Source organism: Mastigoproctus giganteus, chromosome 4 (assembly GCF_048544385.1).
Source record: "Mastigoproctus giganteus isolate SK-2022 chromosome 4, ASM4854438v1, whole genome shotgun sequence".
Classification (NCBI taxonomy): Eukaryota; Metazoa; Arthropoda; class Arachnida; order Uropygi; family Thelyphonidae; genus Mastigoproctus; species Mastigoproctus giganteus.
The window spans coordinates 35,137,452-35,155,106 of NC_143578.1; the positions used below are offsets into that span (position 1 = coordinate 35,137,452).

The 17,655-nt window shown below is 39.2% G+C and overlaps 1 protein-coding gene across 1 annotated transcript in view; it reads right to left on the minus strand.

Annotated features, from left to right (window-relative positions):
• The window catches only part of LOC150086619 (CDK5 and ABL1 enzyme substrate 2-like), a 142,471-nt gene that overhangs the window by 62,719 nt on the left and 62,097 nt on the right, over positions 1-17,655 (minus strand). Inside the window, exon 5 of the mRNA XM_090372205.1 lies at positions 11,256-11,388. Coding sequence (XP_090228331.1) covers positions 11,256-11,388 — 133 coding nt within the window. The remainder of the gene's footprint in view (positions 1-11,255; positions 11,389-17,655) is intronic.

A 17,655-nucleotide genomic window follows, 5' to 3' on the forward strand; every position in this document is an offset into this window, starting at 1 on the left:
GGTTGTTTGTGAGAAAAAGATCATGCTTGTTAGCTGCGTGGTTAGATCTGTCTGGTATTCTTGTAGGTAAATGAACAATTTGGCCATTAATAATTGCAAAAGCCTCAGCATCTCGATCCGCTGGGTACTTGTGACTAGAAAACAGAAGCCAGCTGGAGTTGTGAACATTAAAATCACCAAGGAAAATTACCTCACTGTTAGGAAAGTTGGACTAGAGAAAGTCAAGTTTCTAGGAGGGAACACCAAAGAGTTCCCAGTGATTAATGGAGTTAGGAAAATAATAGAGGCAACAAATGAATTCGACAGAGGTAGACAGATTTTAAGTCATAGAAGATCAAAGAGAAGAGATTCCAAATAAAGTCTGATACGGAACATCAAGGTGGACACATGCAAAAGTACCACCTTTTAAGCGAAACGAATTGTACAGCGAATAATTAGGACAAATAAGATGAGCGGTGGTCGAATCAAATAATTGGGATTCTATCAGAAAAAGTAAGTTGGGCTTGACAGACTGTAAGTGGAAATGGACATCATTGAGGGTTGGAACTGAGACCATGTATATTTGTGAAATGAATGAGAAGTGCTTGATAAGGTTTAGATCTTTTTGCAGATAAATTTGTTTACTGTTTGCTGGCAAATCTGAGAGTTTTTTTTCTTTTTTTTCCAATTTTTGTTTGTTTAAACACTGATATTTCTTACATATTTTTAGTACTAATTAGCGTTATAGCATTAGCATTAGTAGAGGCATATGATGCAAGAAAGCAAGCTTATGCAGCATCAGCAAAAAAAAAAAAAAAAAAAAAACTGTATTCCATCAGCATTGAGCATGCTCAAACCATTCAAGGCTTTGTACACCTCTATCAGATCACCTCGCCGGTGCCTAGTCTCCAGACACTGTAATTTGCAAAATTTAAGTCTTTATTTGTAAGAGCAACCCTTCATTCTGTTCATTAACCTTGATGCCCCTCTCTGTAATCGTTCCAGCAGCTCTACATCCTCCTTGAAATGAGGCCTCCAGACCTGTATACAGTAGTAGTAGTAGTAGTAGTAGTAGTAGTAGTAGTGGCATGTGATGCAAGAAAGCAAATGTATGAGCTTATGCAGCATCAGCCAAAAAAAAAAAAAATCACACCATTCCCTCCAAATACCTGTCCAGTTCCTCCTTAAATTTATTCAACCTATCAACTTCCACAACGACAGATGGAAGTTTGTTCCAGCAATTAAGCACCCGCTGGCTAAAGGAAAATTTCCGCACATCTATTCTACATCTGTCTTTTCTTAATTTGAATTTATGCCCACTTAGATTCGTAATCTGAACAAGTGGAAGGAACCCATCAGAATTCAGCGTGCTCGACCCATTCAAGACCTTATACACCTCAATCAGATCACCGCGCAGGTGCCTAGTCTCCAGCCACTGCAATTTGCAGAACTTAAGCCTCTCTTGGTAAGAGGATCCCTTCATTCCCCTCACCAATCTTGTTGCCCTTCTCTGTACACGCTCAAGTAAATCTACATCCTTCCTAAAATGAGGCCTCCAGACCTGTACGCAGTACTCAAGCCGTGGCCTGACCATTGCCTAATACAGAGGGATAATCACCTCCTTTTCCCTGCTAGCAAAATTCCTATATATCATTGACAAAACCCCATGACTTGCCCTGGCAGCCTGTCTGCATTGCTCAGAAAACTTCATATTTGCCTGCACAATTACTCCCAGGTCTTTTTCATTTTCTACCACCTTAAGTGTAGTACCACACAGTTGGTACGTTTCTCTGGGGTTACTTCTACCCATATGTAGTACTTTGCATTTGTCAAGGTTAAACTTCAGTTGCCACTTCTTAGCCCATCTGCCCAAATTATCTAGATCCTGTTGCAGTAGCACACTGCCATTACTGTCATTAACAACCCTGCCAACCTTTGTATCATCTGCAAACTTCGACATTAAGCCTGATATACCTTCATCAATATCATTGATAAATATACAAAACAACAGTGGACCCAACACCGAACCCTGTGGGACTCCACTAATAACATTAGTCCACGAAGAGCAGCACCCATTGATTACCACCCTCTGTCTTCTAGCACTTAACCATCCTTTTATCCATTGTAGCAATTTACCCTTAATACCCTTCTGCTCCAATTTGTACAATAGTCTTCCATGCGCAACAGTGTCAAAAGCTTTGCTGAAATCCAAATATATGATATCAAAATTATTTTTCGCATCCAGTTCCTTTGTAACCACATCATAATATCCTATCAAATTTGTCAGACAAGACTTTCCCTTAACAAACCCATGCTGTGTCTGAATTATTGCTGCAGTCTTGTCTAGATGATCCTGCAATGCATCCTTAACCAGCGACTCCATTATTTTACCCGGAACAGAAGTTAAACTAACTGGTCTGTAGTTACTCGTGTCACCCTTCGATCCCCCTTTGTGAATTGGGGATACATTTGCACATCTCCAGTCCGTGGGAACCTCCCCTGAGTCCAAGGATGCTCTCATAATTATGGCTAAGGGTTTGCTTAGTTGCCTTGCCACCTCCTTTAATATAACTGGATAGATCCCATCCACCCCAGGTGCTTTTCCTACGTTTAACTTCAACAATTTCTCTTCCACTTTGCTCTCGGTTGGTACTCAAGGTGCGGCCTGACCATTGCCTTATACAAGGGAATAATCACCTCCCTATCACTGCTAGAAAAATTCCTGTATATCACTGATAAGACACCATGAGCTACTCTTGCAGCCCATCTGCACTGCTCAGAGAACTTCATATCTGCCTGCACAATTACCCCCAGGTGCTTTTCATTCTCTACCACTGTCAGTGTAGTACCACAGAGTTGATACGTTGCTCTGGGGTTGCTGTTTCCCATATGTAGTACCTTACATTTGTCAATGTTAAACTTCATTTGCCACCTCTCAGCCCATCTGCTCAACCTTTCCAGATCCTGTTGCAGCAGCATAGCGTCAGTAGCATCCTTAACAACCCTGCCAACCTTTGTATCGTCTGCAAACTTGGACATTAAGCTTGATATACCATCATCAATATTATTTATAAATACAGAAAACAATAATGGACCCAACACTGAACCCCGAGGGACTCCACTAACAACATTAGTCCACGATGAGCACTGTCCATTAATTACACTCTGTCTTCTGCCACTCAACTATCCCTTTGTCCATAGCAACAATTTGCCACCAATGCCACACTGCTCCAATTTGTGCAGCAGTCTTCCATGTGCAACAGTATCAAAAGCCTTTCTAAGATCCAAATATATAATATCAAAGTTATTTCCTGCATCCAATTCTTTTGTGACTACATCATAGTATCCAATCAAATTGGTCAGGCAAGACCTTCCCTTAACAAAACCATGCTGTGTCTGAGCTCTAACTGAATTCTTGTCTAGATGATCCTGCAGTGCTTCTTTAACCAGTGCTTCCATTAATTTTCCTGGAACAGAAGTTAAACTCACAGGTCTATAATTACTTGTGTCAGCCTTTGATCCTCCTTTGTGAATTGGGGTTACATTTGCACATCTCCAGTCTGTGGGTACCTCCCCTGAGTCCAAGGAAGCTCTCATAATTATGGCTAACGGATTGTTTACTTCCTTTGCTGCATCCTTTAATATAACTGGATAGATCCCATCCACCCGAGGTGCCTTTCTTGTATTTATCTTCAACAATTTCTCCTCCACTTTACTCTCAATTATTACAAGATCATCTAGCTCACTGCCAGTGTTTACTTCGTCTATGGCATTCCCCTTCCTGAATAACTCCTCATGTGTGAATGTAGATGCAAAATATTGATTTAGTTTGTTAGCTACCTGAGCAGGATCATGAACAGTTGAACCATCGATATCAAGTGGACCAATCTGATTCATCCCCTTCCTTCTAGAGTTTACATAAGTAAAGAACTCCTTGCTGTTTTTATTTGCATCCCTTGCCAAAGATTTCTTGTAATCTGCCTTCGCCTGCCTAACTTCCTTTGTAACTTGGTTACAGATCAACTTACATCTATCATAGACTTCTGTGTCACATTTTAATTTATATGTATCCCATGCATTTTTCTTCTCTGCCATATGTCTCATTAGTTCACCTGTCATCCATTTAGGCCTGAACCTTGAACAATATTTCTTAGTTGGTATGTAAAGGCTAGTAGGTTCCAAGATAAGTTCTTTGAATGCTTCCCATTTTGAGTTTGCTGTTGGTAACATCATCAGTTGGTCCCACTGTATAGAATTTAAATACTGTCTCAGACCATCGTAGTCGCCTTTACGAAAGCAATAACCCTTCCCTTTACCCCTAATGGTAGTTACCTCTTTGAGTAAATTCCACTTCAGAACACTGTGATCACTGCCACCTAGTGGTTCATTTATCTGCAGATTCTTAATGCATGAAGAATCACTACTGATAATCAATTCAAGAGTATCGCTCCCTCTAGTTGCCTCCCGAACATGCTGATTTAGAAAATAATCATCCAATAAATCCACAAAAGCCTTGCTAGTGTGTGAGTGACCAACCCACAAATTCAAGTCAATATCTGGGAAATTAAAATCCCCAATTATAAGACTTTCTGATTTACTGGCCCACTCTATTTCCCTGTACAGTTTCTTATTATACTCATCAGAGTCATTAGGCCTATAGCACACTCCTACTCTCAATTTTGATCTCCCAATGCTTATGTCACACCAAACTGACTCGACACTGCACTGTCCAGCGATGTCGACTGGCTTCACTTCCTTGGATTTTATGTGTTTCTTAACTAATAGCATAACCCATCCTCCGTTCCTATCCTGCCTATCCTTATTGTAGACGTTGTACTCCCCAAATTCTATTTATGCATAACTTATATCTGTGTGACACCACGTCTCTGATATCCCAACAATATCCACCTTTGATGCTTTGACCAATACCTCAAATTCATCAAATTAATTTACCAAACTCCTAGCATTGGTGTACACGCAAATATACATGCACATGTTCCTATTCTTAGCTACCCTAACACAACCCATGTGTTTACTTGTACCCCAATGATTCGCAGCAGTCGGTGAAATATCCTGCATCTTATTTTCCAAGCTGCTGCTCACTCCAATAGAAGCAGTGCAAGAATCACTTTCACCTCCGTCAGTGGCTACTGTTAATCTATTAGTCCTTGTATCCCCCCCAATCTAGCAGTTTTCCAATCCACCTAACACTGCCTCGACAGCATCAGCAAAAATTCTTGCACCCTTTCTATTTAAGTGTATCCCATCCCTGTAGAAGCAATCTCTCCTGTTAACAAGTACAGTCCAGGCTGAAAAAAATTCTACCCCTTGATCCTTGCACAATCTTTTCAGGGCCGAATTGATCGACAGGGCTCTCATCATATACTCCCTCCTATCGTGTCTGGGCAGAATTGCAGACACTTTCAAATTCAACCCTAATTCATGGCTTTTTTTCAACAGTGACCTGTACTTGTTAAGTAATTCCGCCGGTCTCCTACTCTTAATATCATTAATGCCAACATGCACAACTATATCACCTTTTGTGCCCTTAAAAGATGATATCCGCTCTACAACGTCATCAACCTTTGCCCCTGGCAGACATACCCTGGTCCTGTACCACCTATTCTTTTTACAAAGGATGTTTCCCTGACAATAGAGTCACCAACAACTACTAGTTCCTTTGGGATCAGCGCATTCTGCCTTGGGGGTTGCCGCTGTGTTGCGTGATGCCCAAGTGCAAGCTCTGGCGTTGGTGTTGGGCAGCTGAGAGCTTGATGGGCACTCACTTTTAATGCTTCGAGGGCATCCACCCTGTCCTTCATGCTCTCATATAGGCCCATAACAATGCTGAGTTGTCGCCTGATTTCCTTACACTCCTTGCATCGTGCACATACAAAGACATCCCCCATGGCAGTATCATGTTCCGTACCTGACTGCTCCACAAACATCAAGCAAATAGTGCATTTTAAAAGGCTGTGATTCAGAGGGCAACTGCCCCCCCTTAGTTCTCCCCTGAGCCACAGCACTCCCATTAGCTTGAGCCTTTTGCTTTACTGCTCTGGTCTGAGTCATGATTTTGATTTAATTTCAATAAAATTTCAATTTCAATACAAAATTAAAACCCTAAACTTGTATCCCAACACAGTTATAACGCTATATTTATGTTTCAGTATCGAGTGTTATCTACGACATCCCTTTATATAACTTCTGTATCAAGTTAAGTATTAATTATTTATTTTTGCTAATTATTTATGTTACGTAATCTAAGTCATTATATGTATATAGTTAAAAGTACAATTTAATTGACAATGAAGTTCAACAAGATTAATAGATTTACTGATTAACTGACAATATTATATTATGTACTATACTATACTAAGCTTATGCTATCTAGTTCGAGATATTTTGTATCGTGTAACAATGGCGGCAATTTACGAACGGTAAATCTACGGACACTTAAGTATCGATTAACTTCCAAATCTCGCTGTCTCAATACAGAATAAACTAAGGATCCTGACTAGCTACTTACAGAAAATAATTTGATATAACAATTGGTTAATAAATCGGCTAAATATGGTTAAAAAAAAAAAACCTCTTGTTCAACGGAGCTGCAACTTGTAACATGTGGATTTGATACCCTAACCGATACTAAGTAATACCTACAAAATCTCTATCTAAGTTAAACTTTAAACTAAGTATCGTAACTAGGAATATAAAGCTACTCTAGAAAATAAGTTAATATGCCAATTTAAGCTAATAAAACAGAAAATAAATCAGAAAAAACTTCTCTGTTCCAGGAGCGGCAATAAGCTACGTCCACACAGGCTACTCTCGTACTCAATTCTCTATAAATTTACTCAGCATAAGGTGATGATTGCTTCAATCTCATATCATCTGCAATCATTCTGAATTCACATCTGATCTAAGCGGGATTAAATTAGCATTAGCAGAGGCATTTGATGCAAGAAAGCAAGCTTATGCAGCATCAGCCAAAAAAAAAAAAAAAAAAAAAAACCCACTTCCACTTCACCCCTCTGTTCGTTCAAAATACCTGTCCAGCTGAGCCTTAAACTTATTTAGGCTATCAACCTCCACCACAAGGGATGGAAGTCTGTTCCACCAACCAACCACCCGCTGGCTAAAGGCAAATTTCCGCACGTCTATCCTACATCTGTCTTTCCTCAATTTGAATTTATGCCCTCTCAGGTGATTTTTCTGAGCTAGAGGAAGAATCCCATCAGCATTGAGCATGCTTAAACCATTCAAGGCTTTATACACCTCTATCAGATCACCTCGCTGGTGCCTAGTCTCCAGACACTGTAATTCGCAAAACTTAAGCCTTTCTTCGTAAGAGCACCCCTTTGTTCCATTCACTAATCTTGTTGCCCTTCTCTGTACTCGTTCCAGCAGCTCTACATCCTTCTTGAAATGAGGCCTCCAGACCTGTATACAGTACTCTAGGTGTGGCCTGACCATCGCCTTATACAATGGAATAATCACCTCCTTATCCCTGCTGGAAAAATTCCTGTATATCATTGACAATACTCCATGAGCTACTCTTGCAGCCTGTCTGCACTGCTCAGAGAACTTCATATCTGCCTGCGCAACCACCCCCAAGTCCCTTTCATTCTCTACCACTGTCAGTGTAGTACCACAGAGTTGATACCTTGCTCTGGAGTTGCTGTTTCCCATGTGTAGTACTTTACATTTGTCAATGTTAAACTTCATTTGCCACCTCTCAGCCCATCTGCTCAACCTTTCCAGATCCTGTTGCAGCAGCATAGTGTCAGTAGTGTCCTTGACAACCCTGCCAACCTTTGTATCGTCTGCAAACTTGGACATTAAGCCCGATATACCATCATCAATATCATTTATAAATACAGAAAACAATAATGGACCCAACACTGAGCCCTGAGGGACTCCACTAATAACATCAGTCCACGATGAGCAGTGTCCATTGATTACCACTCTCTGTCTTCTCCCCCTCAACCACCCCTTTATCCATAGCAGCAATTTGCCTTCAATGTCACACTGCTCCAATTTGTGTAGCAGTCTTCCATGTGCAACAGTATCAAAAGCCTTTCTAAGATCCAAGTATATAATATCAAAGTTATTCCCTGCATCCAGTTCTTTTGTGACTACATCATAGTATCCAATCAAGTTGGTCAGGCAAGACTTCCCCTTAACAAAACCATGCTGTGTCTGAGCTATAACTGAAGTCTTGTCTAAATGATCCTGCAGTGCTTCTTTAACCAGTGCCTCCATTAATTTTCCTGGAACAGAAGTTAAGATCACAGGTCTATAATTACTTGTGTCAGCCTTTGATTCTCCTTTGTGAATTGGGGTCACATTTGCACATTTCCAGTCTATGGGTACCTCCCCTGAGTCCAAGGAAGCTCTCATAATTATGGCTAAGGGTTTGCTTACTTCCTTTGCTGCCTCCCTTGTGTTTATCTTCAACAGTTTCTCCTCCACTTTACTCCCAGTTATTTCAAGATTCTGTAGCTTACTGCTAGAGTTGAATACACCTCTGGCATTCCCCTCGCTGAATAACTCCTCATGTGTGAATGTCGATGCAAAATATTCATTTAGTTTGTTCGCTACCTGAGCAGGATCATCAACAGTTGACCCATCAATATCAAGTGGACCAATCTGATTCATCCCCTTCCTTCTAGAGTTTACATAAGTAAAGAACTCTTTGCTGTTTTTCTTTGCATCCCTTGCCAAGGATTTCTCGTAATCTGCCTTCGCCTGCCTAACCTCCTTTGTAACTTGGTTGCATATCAACTTGTATCTATCATAGGCTTCTGTGTCATGTGTTAATTTGTATGTATCCCATGCATTTTTCTTCTCTGCCATATGCCTCATTAGTTCATCTGACATCCATTTTGGCCTAAATCTTGAACAATATTTCTTAGTTGGTATGTAAAGCCTAGTAGCTTCCAAGATAAGTTCTTTGAATGCTTCCCATTTTGAATTTGCTGTTGGTAACATCATCAGTTGGTCCCACTGTATAGAATTTAAATACTGTCTCAGTCCATCGTAGTCGCCTTTACGGAAGCAATAACCCTTCCCTTTACCCCTAATGGTAGTTACCTCTTTGAGTAAATCCCACTTCAGCACACTGTGATCACTGCCACCTAGTGGTTCATTTATCTGCAGATTCTTAATGCATGAAGAATCATTGCTGATAATCAAATCAAGAGTATTACTCCCTCTAGTTGCCTCCCGAACATGCTGATGTAGAAAACAATCATCCAATAAATCCACAAAAGCCCTGCTAGTGTGTGAGTAACCAGCCCCCAAATTCCAGTCAATATCTGGGAAATTAAAATCTCCCATTATAAGACTCTCTGATTTACTGGCCCACTCTATTTCCCTGTACAGTTCCTTATTATACTCATCAGAGTCATTAGGCCTATAGCACACTCCTACTCTCAATTTTGATCTCCCAATGTTTATGTCACACCAAACTGACTCAACACTGCACTGTCCAGCGATGTCGACTGGCTTCACTTCCTTGGTTTTTATGTGTTTCTTAACTAATAGCATAACCCCTCCCCCCCCTTCCTATCCTGTCTATCCTTTCTGTAGACGTTGTACTCCCCAAATTGCAGTTCTGCATCCCTTATATCTGTGTGACACCACGTCTCTGATATCCCAACAATATCCGCCTTCGATGTTTTGAGCAATACCTCAAATTCATCAAATTTATTTACTAAACTCCTAGCATTGGTGTACACGCAAGTATACCTGCACCTGTTTCTATTCTTAGATTAACACAACCCACGTGTTTACTTGTACCGCAATGGCTCCCAGCAGTCTCTGAAATACCATGTATCTTGTTTTTCAGGCTTCTGCTCATTCTAATAGAAGCAGTGCAAGAATCTCTTTCACCTCTGCCACTGGCTACTGTCAATCTATTGGTCTTGGTCTCCCCCCAAGCTAGCATTAAGTTTGGTAAGCTGCCATGTTCATTGGTATAAGAACCTGGATAATTTTCTCAAACAGTTATTGTATGAAAAATATGAATTAATAAAATCACGAACAACTCTCTCAGAAATTACAGAAGTGAAAAAAAAAAAAAAAAAAATTTCAGGGTTGCCACACCTGTACTCTTAGGTAATAAGCCGCCAGGAGAAAGGGACTGTCGTGTAACCAAAATAAAAGGCTAATACTAACCTTTTCTAATAGCTGAGAAGGGATCAAACCATCTTTTACAATATTTAAAAGAAGTAATCAAAAGCCTGAGATTTTTTGTGACCATTGCAATAACAATAATTAACAACAGATACATAATTAAGATATTTACTGCAATTTCCTTAAGACTAGTAATTTTTAATTTACAAAATTTCTATTTTTTTAGGTTTTCCAGGTCAATAAGAATCCTGTAATTACAGCATTTACACAGAATTCTGATCTGTGACAAGAAATGAACATCAAACATTCTACTAACTGATGGCCTATGTACTGTGCTTCGTGAAGGCTATTCATGAAACAGGAAGTGGTCACAGAATGGTATATGCCACTGTGTCCAAAAAGCCAGGGAAAACATTCTGGCTGAGGTATTCTGAGTCTGAAATTAAACCATCACTGAACAGGATGACAAGAGCCCACCATAAAGCATGATGAGAACAAAAACTGAAGCACATATAGTTATCTATGAAAATAACAGTGTTACTGTCAGGACTATTTATTGATTTGCTGTAGAGACTTTGACAGTTTTCAGGAAGCTTCTTAGGAGGCTGTAAGATATAAAGGGGTCTCCTGCAGTAACCTTCAACCCATGCATGGTACTAAGTACTATAGGTTTCGATACCTTTCGTGTTTGGGGTCTTCATAAAAAAAAAAAAACCTGTCCACAATTCTGAATGACAACTGATCTTGCCCACTAAGCTGAATTGTTTAATCATTGCTAGACCATTACATAAATACTCTCTTGCTCATACTTCAGACCAGACATGAGTTTGTTAGACTTAAAATGTTCCCAACCGTGGATGATGCTATATGCTGACTATGCAAGATCGTATATTTCAAAGAAATACTGAGTTGCCATACCAGTCACAAGCTGTGTTCAGTCAGGAATAAAATTACTTCCCTGAGTGATCATATCTACAGAGAAGACTGCTTTGAAGCGATATAAAAGGTGATTCCTTCACTGGAATAAATTCATTTATTTAAAAAATGTTGTGCAGAACCTTTTGACTTATTCTTATATTGGGGGTTTTAATATATCTTATACACTTTATCAAAAATATTAAATAACACACACTTGCCTTCCCATCTTTTGGTCTTTCAAGGCCCAACAAAGCCAAAAGGTCTAATGGATCTGGACCATCACTTATAATTGACAGCTGACGGCTACTAGATGCATGTCTTCGACGCAATCCTTCTTGTTTCATTTCTCCTCTAAACAAATAAATAAACAAACACATAAAAAATTCATACCAGCATGAAATAGCTCTGTTTATAATTAGGAAGATTTCATAGATCTTTTAGTATAATGATGGAATTATTTATTATTATTATTTTTTATTTCTAAGACAACCCGATCTGCTATTCATCTTTATTATAAAACTTCTGCAATAATATGACTTGTACGTTCGTATGTTATGTTTTTAGTTCGACTTCATGTGTACACATATATATTTATTGTGTGCTCTACTATTCTAACTACATTAAAATCTCATAAGCCTGGCATTCATAAATCTGGCAATTTTGAAAATTTTATAAAAAAATTTTGATAATCTAAAAATTAATCTGAAAAGTACTATGCTTCATCAAATTATACACAATAATGGAAATTTTTGCCATAGTTTCCCAAAGCCAATCAAACTTTATAATGTATGTACAGTTATTTCAAGCTGTGCATCATATAAACTTGAAAAACAAGCTTATTTTGTTAAACTTAAACTTATTATAATTAAATTGCTAACTTTAGAATGTGATATCATGATTCACTTCATCAACTTCACTGTGTGTGTGCGCAATTCTCAAGTACAGCTTGATAATTATAGCATACTGTTTCACCTCAGGAAACTTTCCTGTTATTGCTGAAAAGTTTTCTGAGCACGAGATTCTAAACCTTTTAATAATAAAAAAAATAATAATAATTTGTCTTTTGGCTTGCCTACTAGTGAGAACATATCTCCCAGAATCATCCACATCACTTATCCCCTTAGGGCCATACATGTCTCAATCAGGTCTTCCTACAACTAGTTCTCAAGCTCTGCAGTCTGCACTTTCTAAGCTATTCTTCATGTGATAGTGATTAGCATGGCACCTCAATCTGGTCACCCTTCTTTGGTCTGGATGCCACACCTTTAGGTGTGGCATCCAGACCTGAATACAATATTCCAAATATATTGTCACCATCATTTCATACAAAGTGATGATGACATCTTTCTCTCTATTTGCAGAGCTACAAATCATGGATAGAACATCAAGTGCCTTCCCAGCTAGTTGTTTAAGACTGCATGGTAAACTGCATATCTGATGTATCAAAACCACTTAGTTTGTTTCTAGAATTTCTATAACTGCTAGAGATGCCCTATCTTTCCTCATGCTGAAGTTTTTTTCCAAAAAATAGTGACAATTTCTAGAATAATACAGTACAACAAAACATTTTCAATAAGAAAGAAAAAACCACAATTGTCCCACCATGACAGATATTTTTAAGAAAGAACTTTTTACACTTACATTTTGTAAAATATTATATGAAAATCCACTGATATTTCATGCAGTTTATATATACTAACATGGATTCGCTGTGGCTATTTAGGTTAGTAATTTAATTTTGGGAACAGGCTTTATGATTAAGAAGGACACTAAAGCATGAATGATTAGTTACATTGTAATTAATGAAAGAATATGTATGCTAAGGCTTAGAGGGGCCTTTTTTAACACATTCATGATCAGTGTACATGCTCCAACAGCAGATGCAGAGGATGAAGCAAAGGATGCCTTTTACGAAGCACTGGAGAGGACTTTAGATAAGGCCCCAAGACACGATACTAAACTCATCCTTGGCGATTTCAATGCCAAAGTTGGGAGTGAAGAAGTATACATACCAATTATAGAAAGAAACAGGTTATATGAAACCAGTAATGATAATGAAAATGGGGAAAGGCTACAGACTTTGTAAGAGGGAAAGGCTTGAGCTTTAGTAGTACAAATTTCCCACATAAGAATAGCCACAAAAAAACTTAGATTTCACCTGATGGTATCACACGAAACTAGATAGATCACATCCTCATTGATACTTGTCGTGCTACAGATGTCATGGATGTGAGGAGTTACAGGGGGGCAGATTGTGATTCAGACCATTTTATGGTACAGTGCAGTCTGTGGAATAGGCTTTCAAAGGTATATAGAGGGAAAGGAGGAATAACAAAGAAAAAATATCAACAAGATAAGCTTAAAGAAGATGAGATACTAGAGAAAGATTTAGAATGAAAGTGTAGGAATAAATGGAGAAGCACCAACCACAGGAAGATGAGCCCATCAATAAAAATGGGAAGATAATAAGGAAGCACTGAGTGTAGCAACAGAAGAGGTACTTAGTGGAACAAAAAAGAGTGAGAAATGATTGGTTCAATCAGGAATGTGAGAAGATCCTGGAAGAACAAAACCAAGCTAGGCAGAAAATGTTACAGAGAGGAACTAGAAAGAACACTGAGGACTACAGGGTTAAAATAGCTGAAGCCAATTCAGTATGTAGACAAAAGAAAAGAGAATGAGAAAAGGGAAGAATAGAAAAAAATGCAAGAAGAATATGACAGAGGGCAGATTAGGAAATTCTATAAAGAAGTAGGAAACATAAAAAAAGGTTTCCAGCCCCATCTTAATCTATGCAGGAATAGCAGAGCTCACAGAAGTTTGGAAGGAGCATTTTAATTCCTTACTTAATAAAGAACAGGCATGCTCAGAAGAAACTGTAGAAGAGAAAGAAGAACAGATAATGTTGAAGGTATCTTGGGCCAAACAATAGAAGAGGTAAGGTACGTAGTCCAAAGGGCTAAAAATAACAAAGCACCTGGAGAAGATATCCCAGCAGAACTCATAAAGGCAGGCAGTGAGAAACTGATCCAAAAATTACATCAGCTTATATCGGACATATGGGAAAGAGAAGAATTGCCAAATGACTGGAAGACAACAGTAATCATCCCATTCCACAAGAAGGGAGAAAAACTAATTTGTGGGAATTAGAGGAGTTGCCCTACTCAGTGCAGCATATAAGATTTTATCCTTCATTCTGACTAGAAGAATATCAAGACTAGCAGAAGGAATAGTTGTTGAATATCAAAGTGGGTTCCATGCTGGGAGGTCAACTGTTGACCATATTCCCACCTTCTGACAGATCTTGGAGAAGTGCCATGAATATAATGTAGATCTGCACCATCTCTTTATTGATTTCAGCAAGGCATATGATAGTGTGGATAGAGTGGAGCTATTTAAAACGATGGGAAGTCTGGGCATACCAAAAAAGCTTATAAGGCTGACAAAGATCATGCTGGAAGGAAGCAAGTGCAAGGTGCAAAGGAATCTCTCAGAGTTCTTTGCAAGTGTGGAGAGGGCTGAGACAAGGAGACCCTTTGTCACCAGTCCACTTTAACTTGGTATTGGTGGGTTATGAAGAAAGTATCGGCCACCACCACCATCTCCAATGGGATCATATATAACAGACTCTACCAGCACTTAGCCTATGCAGATGATGTAGTGATGGCTGCAAGAAACCCACATATTCTGAGGACAGCTTTTGAAGAGTTGGAGAAAGAAGCAGAAAGGGTTGGGTTGAAGGTAAATGAAAATAAAACAAAGTTTATGATTACAGGTGGGAGGGAGAGACAAACTACTGAACAGATCTAGCAAACAGCAAAGCATAGTTTCACTATATCATAATCCTTCAAATATCTGGGAGTTATGATTCAACATTATAGTAGTATTACCCCAGAAATTCAGGCTCGTCTTAAAAACTGTTCTCTAGAAGAACGAAATTAGTCTTATACAAAACAGTGGTACGACCTGTCGTGACTTATGCTAGTGAAACATGGGTGCTTAAAAAGAAGGGTGAAAAATCTTTAAAATGTGTGAGAAAGGAAGATATTAAGGAAAATCTCTGGCCCCGTAAAAAGTCAGGGAAGAGTAGAAAATAACTGGCGCTGTGGTTCATCCCACAGCGCCAGTTCTGCTTACCAAAAGTGGCCCACTGGGCACTCACATCCTTTCGTCCGGGCTTCGAGTCAAGCAAGCCGGACTTCTCACCCATTTAAAGTTTGAGAATAGGTTGAGGTCGTTTTGGCCCCAAGGCCTCTAATCATTCGCTTTACCGGATGAGACTGATTCCCTCGAGCGCCAGCTATCCTGAGGGAAACTTCGGAGGGAACCAGCTACTAGATGGTTCGATTAGTCTTTCGCCCCTATACCCGGGTCTGACGATCGATTTGCACGTCAGAACCGCTGCGGACCTCCACAGCATGGAGAACCGGATATAGTGGGAGTGACAAAGAGCTTGAAACTAGATTGGCAGGCCATGTAATACGAATGGAGGAAAACAAATGGCCAAGAAAAGCAGTGGAAGGGCAACCGGGAGGAAGAAGATTGAGAGGAAGACCGCGAAGGAGGTGGATGGATGACTTAGAGCAGCATTTTCCAAACTGGCCGAGGCCCCCTGGGGGTCCATAGCCCAGTTCCAGGGGGTCTGCAAAATGTGCCCTCTGGAACTGGGGCCAAATTATTCCTTCTACGAAGACTGTTCTGAAAATATGTGAACTGAGATCATTGCTCTGAGTCTGAGGCACTTGGAATGTTGGTATGCGTCTCCTTTTCGAAACAGCATCCTTCACATTCTATACACCTTTTACAGTGGTTCACTAGCTTCTAAAACAAATGCGGCAGCTCATTTTCTGAAAGGCATTGCAGGATAGCAGATTTAACTTGTTCATTTGTGTTAATTTTTTTCCCTCTCAACTCTTTTTTGAGGCTCAGGAAAGCCCGAAATCACATGGTGCAAGGTCTGGGCCGTATGGAGGGTGGTCTAGTAGTTGACCAACGATTTTCACTAAAGTTTGCACTGCTGGTTGTGCGACATATGGCCTAGTGTTATCTTGAAGAAGAAACCATTCTTGATTAAGCAGTTCCAGTCTTTTTTTGTGAATTGCTCCTTTGAGGTGAGCTCACAACGCGTTAGCATAATATTCTCCATTTTCAGTTTGTTTCTCAGGAATCTGGTGCTGCAGTATTATTCTGTGGGTGTCAAAAAACAAAATCAACATCAATTTTTTTGATAAACCAAAAACTCAATTTTTTTGGAGGCAGTGAATCATAGTGTTTCTATATGCTTGACTGCTGTTTGGACTCAGGATTAAGATGTTTATCATGACATCTTGCTACACCAACTGAACTTGCTTCAATTTGCTTCAACTGAACTGCCAGATCATGAATCAATAAATGTCTATTTTCTTTCAATAATGTTTCAGCTTCCTCAATGTTTTCATTGTTCACTGAGACTGGCAGATGCCTGCTTCTTTGTTCATCTTGTATGCTTTTTTCCCCATCCCTAAAATGCTTCCACCATTTAAATACAGCTGCTCTGCCCAAGGTTTCTCTTCTTCACCATATGCTTCTTGAATCATTTCAAACATATTCTGACCACTTTTGCCTAACTTTAAACAAAATTCAATCACAATTCTTTATCTAATAATTCAATCACAATTCTTTATCTAATAATTCAATCACAATTCTTTATCTAATAATTCAATCACAATTCTTTATCTAATAATTAACGAAATATCTTTCTCATCCCCCATCATAAAACACACTTCACATAAACTGTTATAACAAACACAAAATTGAATACTACGTGATACGCTTGCTGTTGTTATTTGGTTTTTAGGAGCATTAGCAATTAAGACCATATTGCTCCAGGGATATGCGGTGGTCATTCCCTGACCTTTTCGCATCCTCCGTATTTGGTAGTCAAGGGCTCGAACCCTGGTCTAATCAAGAAGTGTGTGCTATGCACTGCAGCTCCTGCCCACCTGTCTACGGAGGCGCCGATATGCTTGCATAAACTAACTATGAAAAGTTGGGGGAAACATTCCTGGACAGCAAACTCATCACTTGTTTCCACAGCAAGTAAGCAGTGTTGCTAGTTTGCATATTTTCAGAACACCCCTCGTATGTATAGCAAATTGATGATAAATAAAGTTATTTTTATATTTTTATGTAAAAATAAGAATAAAATTGAGTTTTTTAAGCATAATTTGAATTTTCTTTTCAGAAAACCCAGTGTACACACACACGCGAGTCTGCAAACTTTTTTTTAAAGGGGTCTGTAAACTTTTTTTTGATTTTTGAAGGGATCCGTAGCTCTCAGTAGTTTGGGAACCACTGACACAGAGAACAACCTATGACAACTTGGGGTGAGATGATGGAGAACAATGGCCTGGGAAAGAGACAGCTGGAAGAAAATCATTGAGGAGGCCAAGGTTCTACAAGGACTGTAAGTAAGTAATTTAATTATAATTATTAGCATTAGTAGAGGCATATGATGCAAGACAGCAAGCTTATACAGCAATAGTCAAAAAAAAAAAAAAACCCTTCCCATTTCACCCATCCATTTGCTCCAAAATGTTTGTCCACTTCTTACTTGAATTTATTCAAGCTATCAACTTC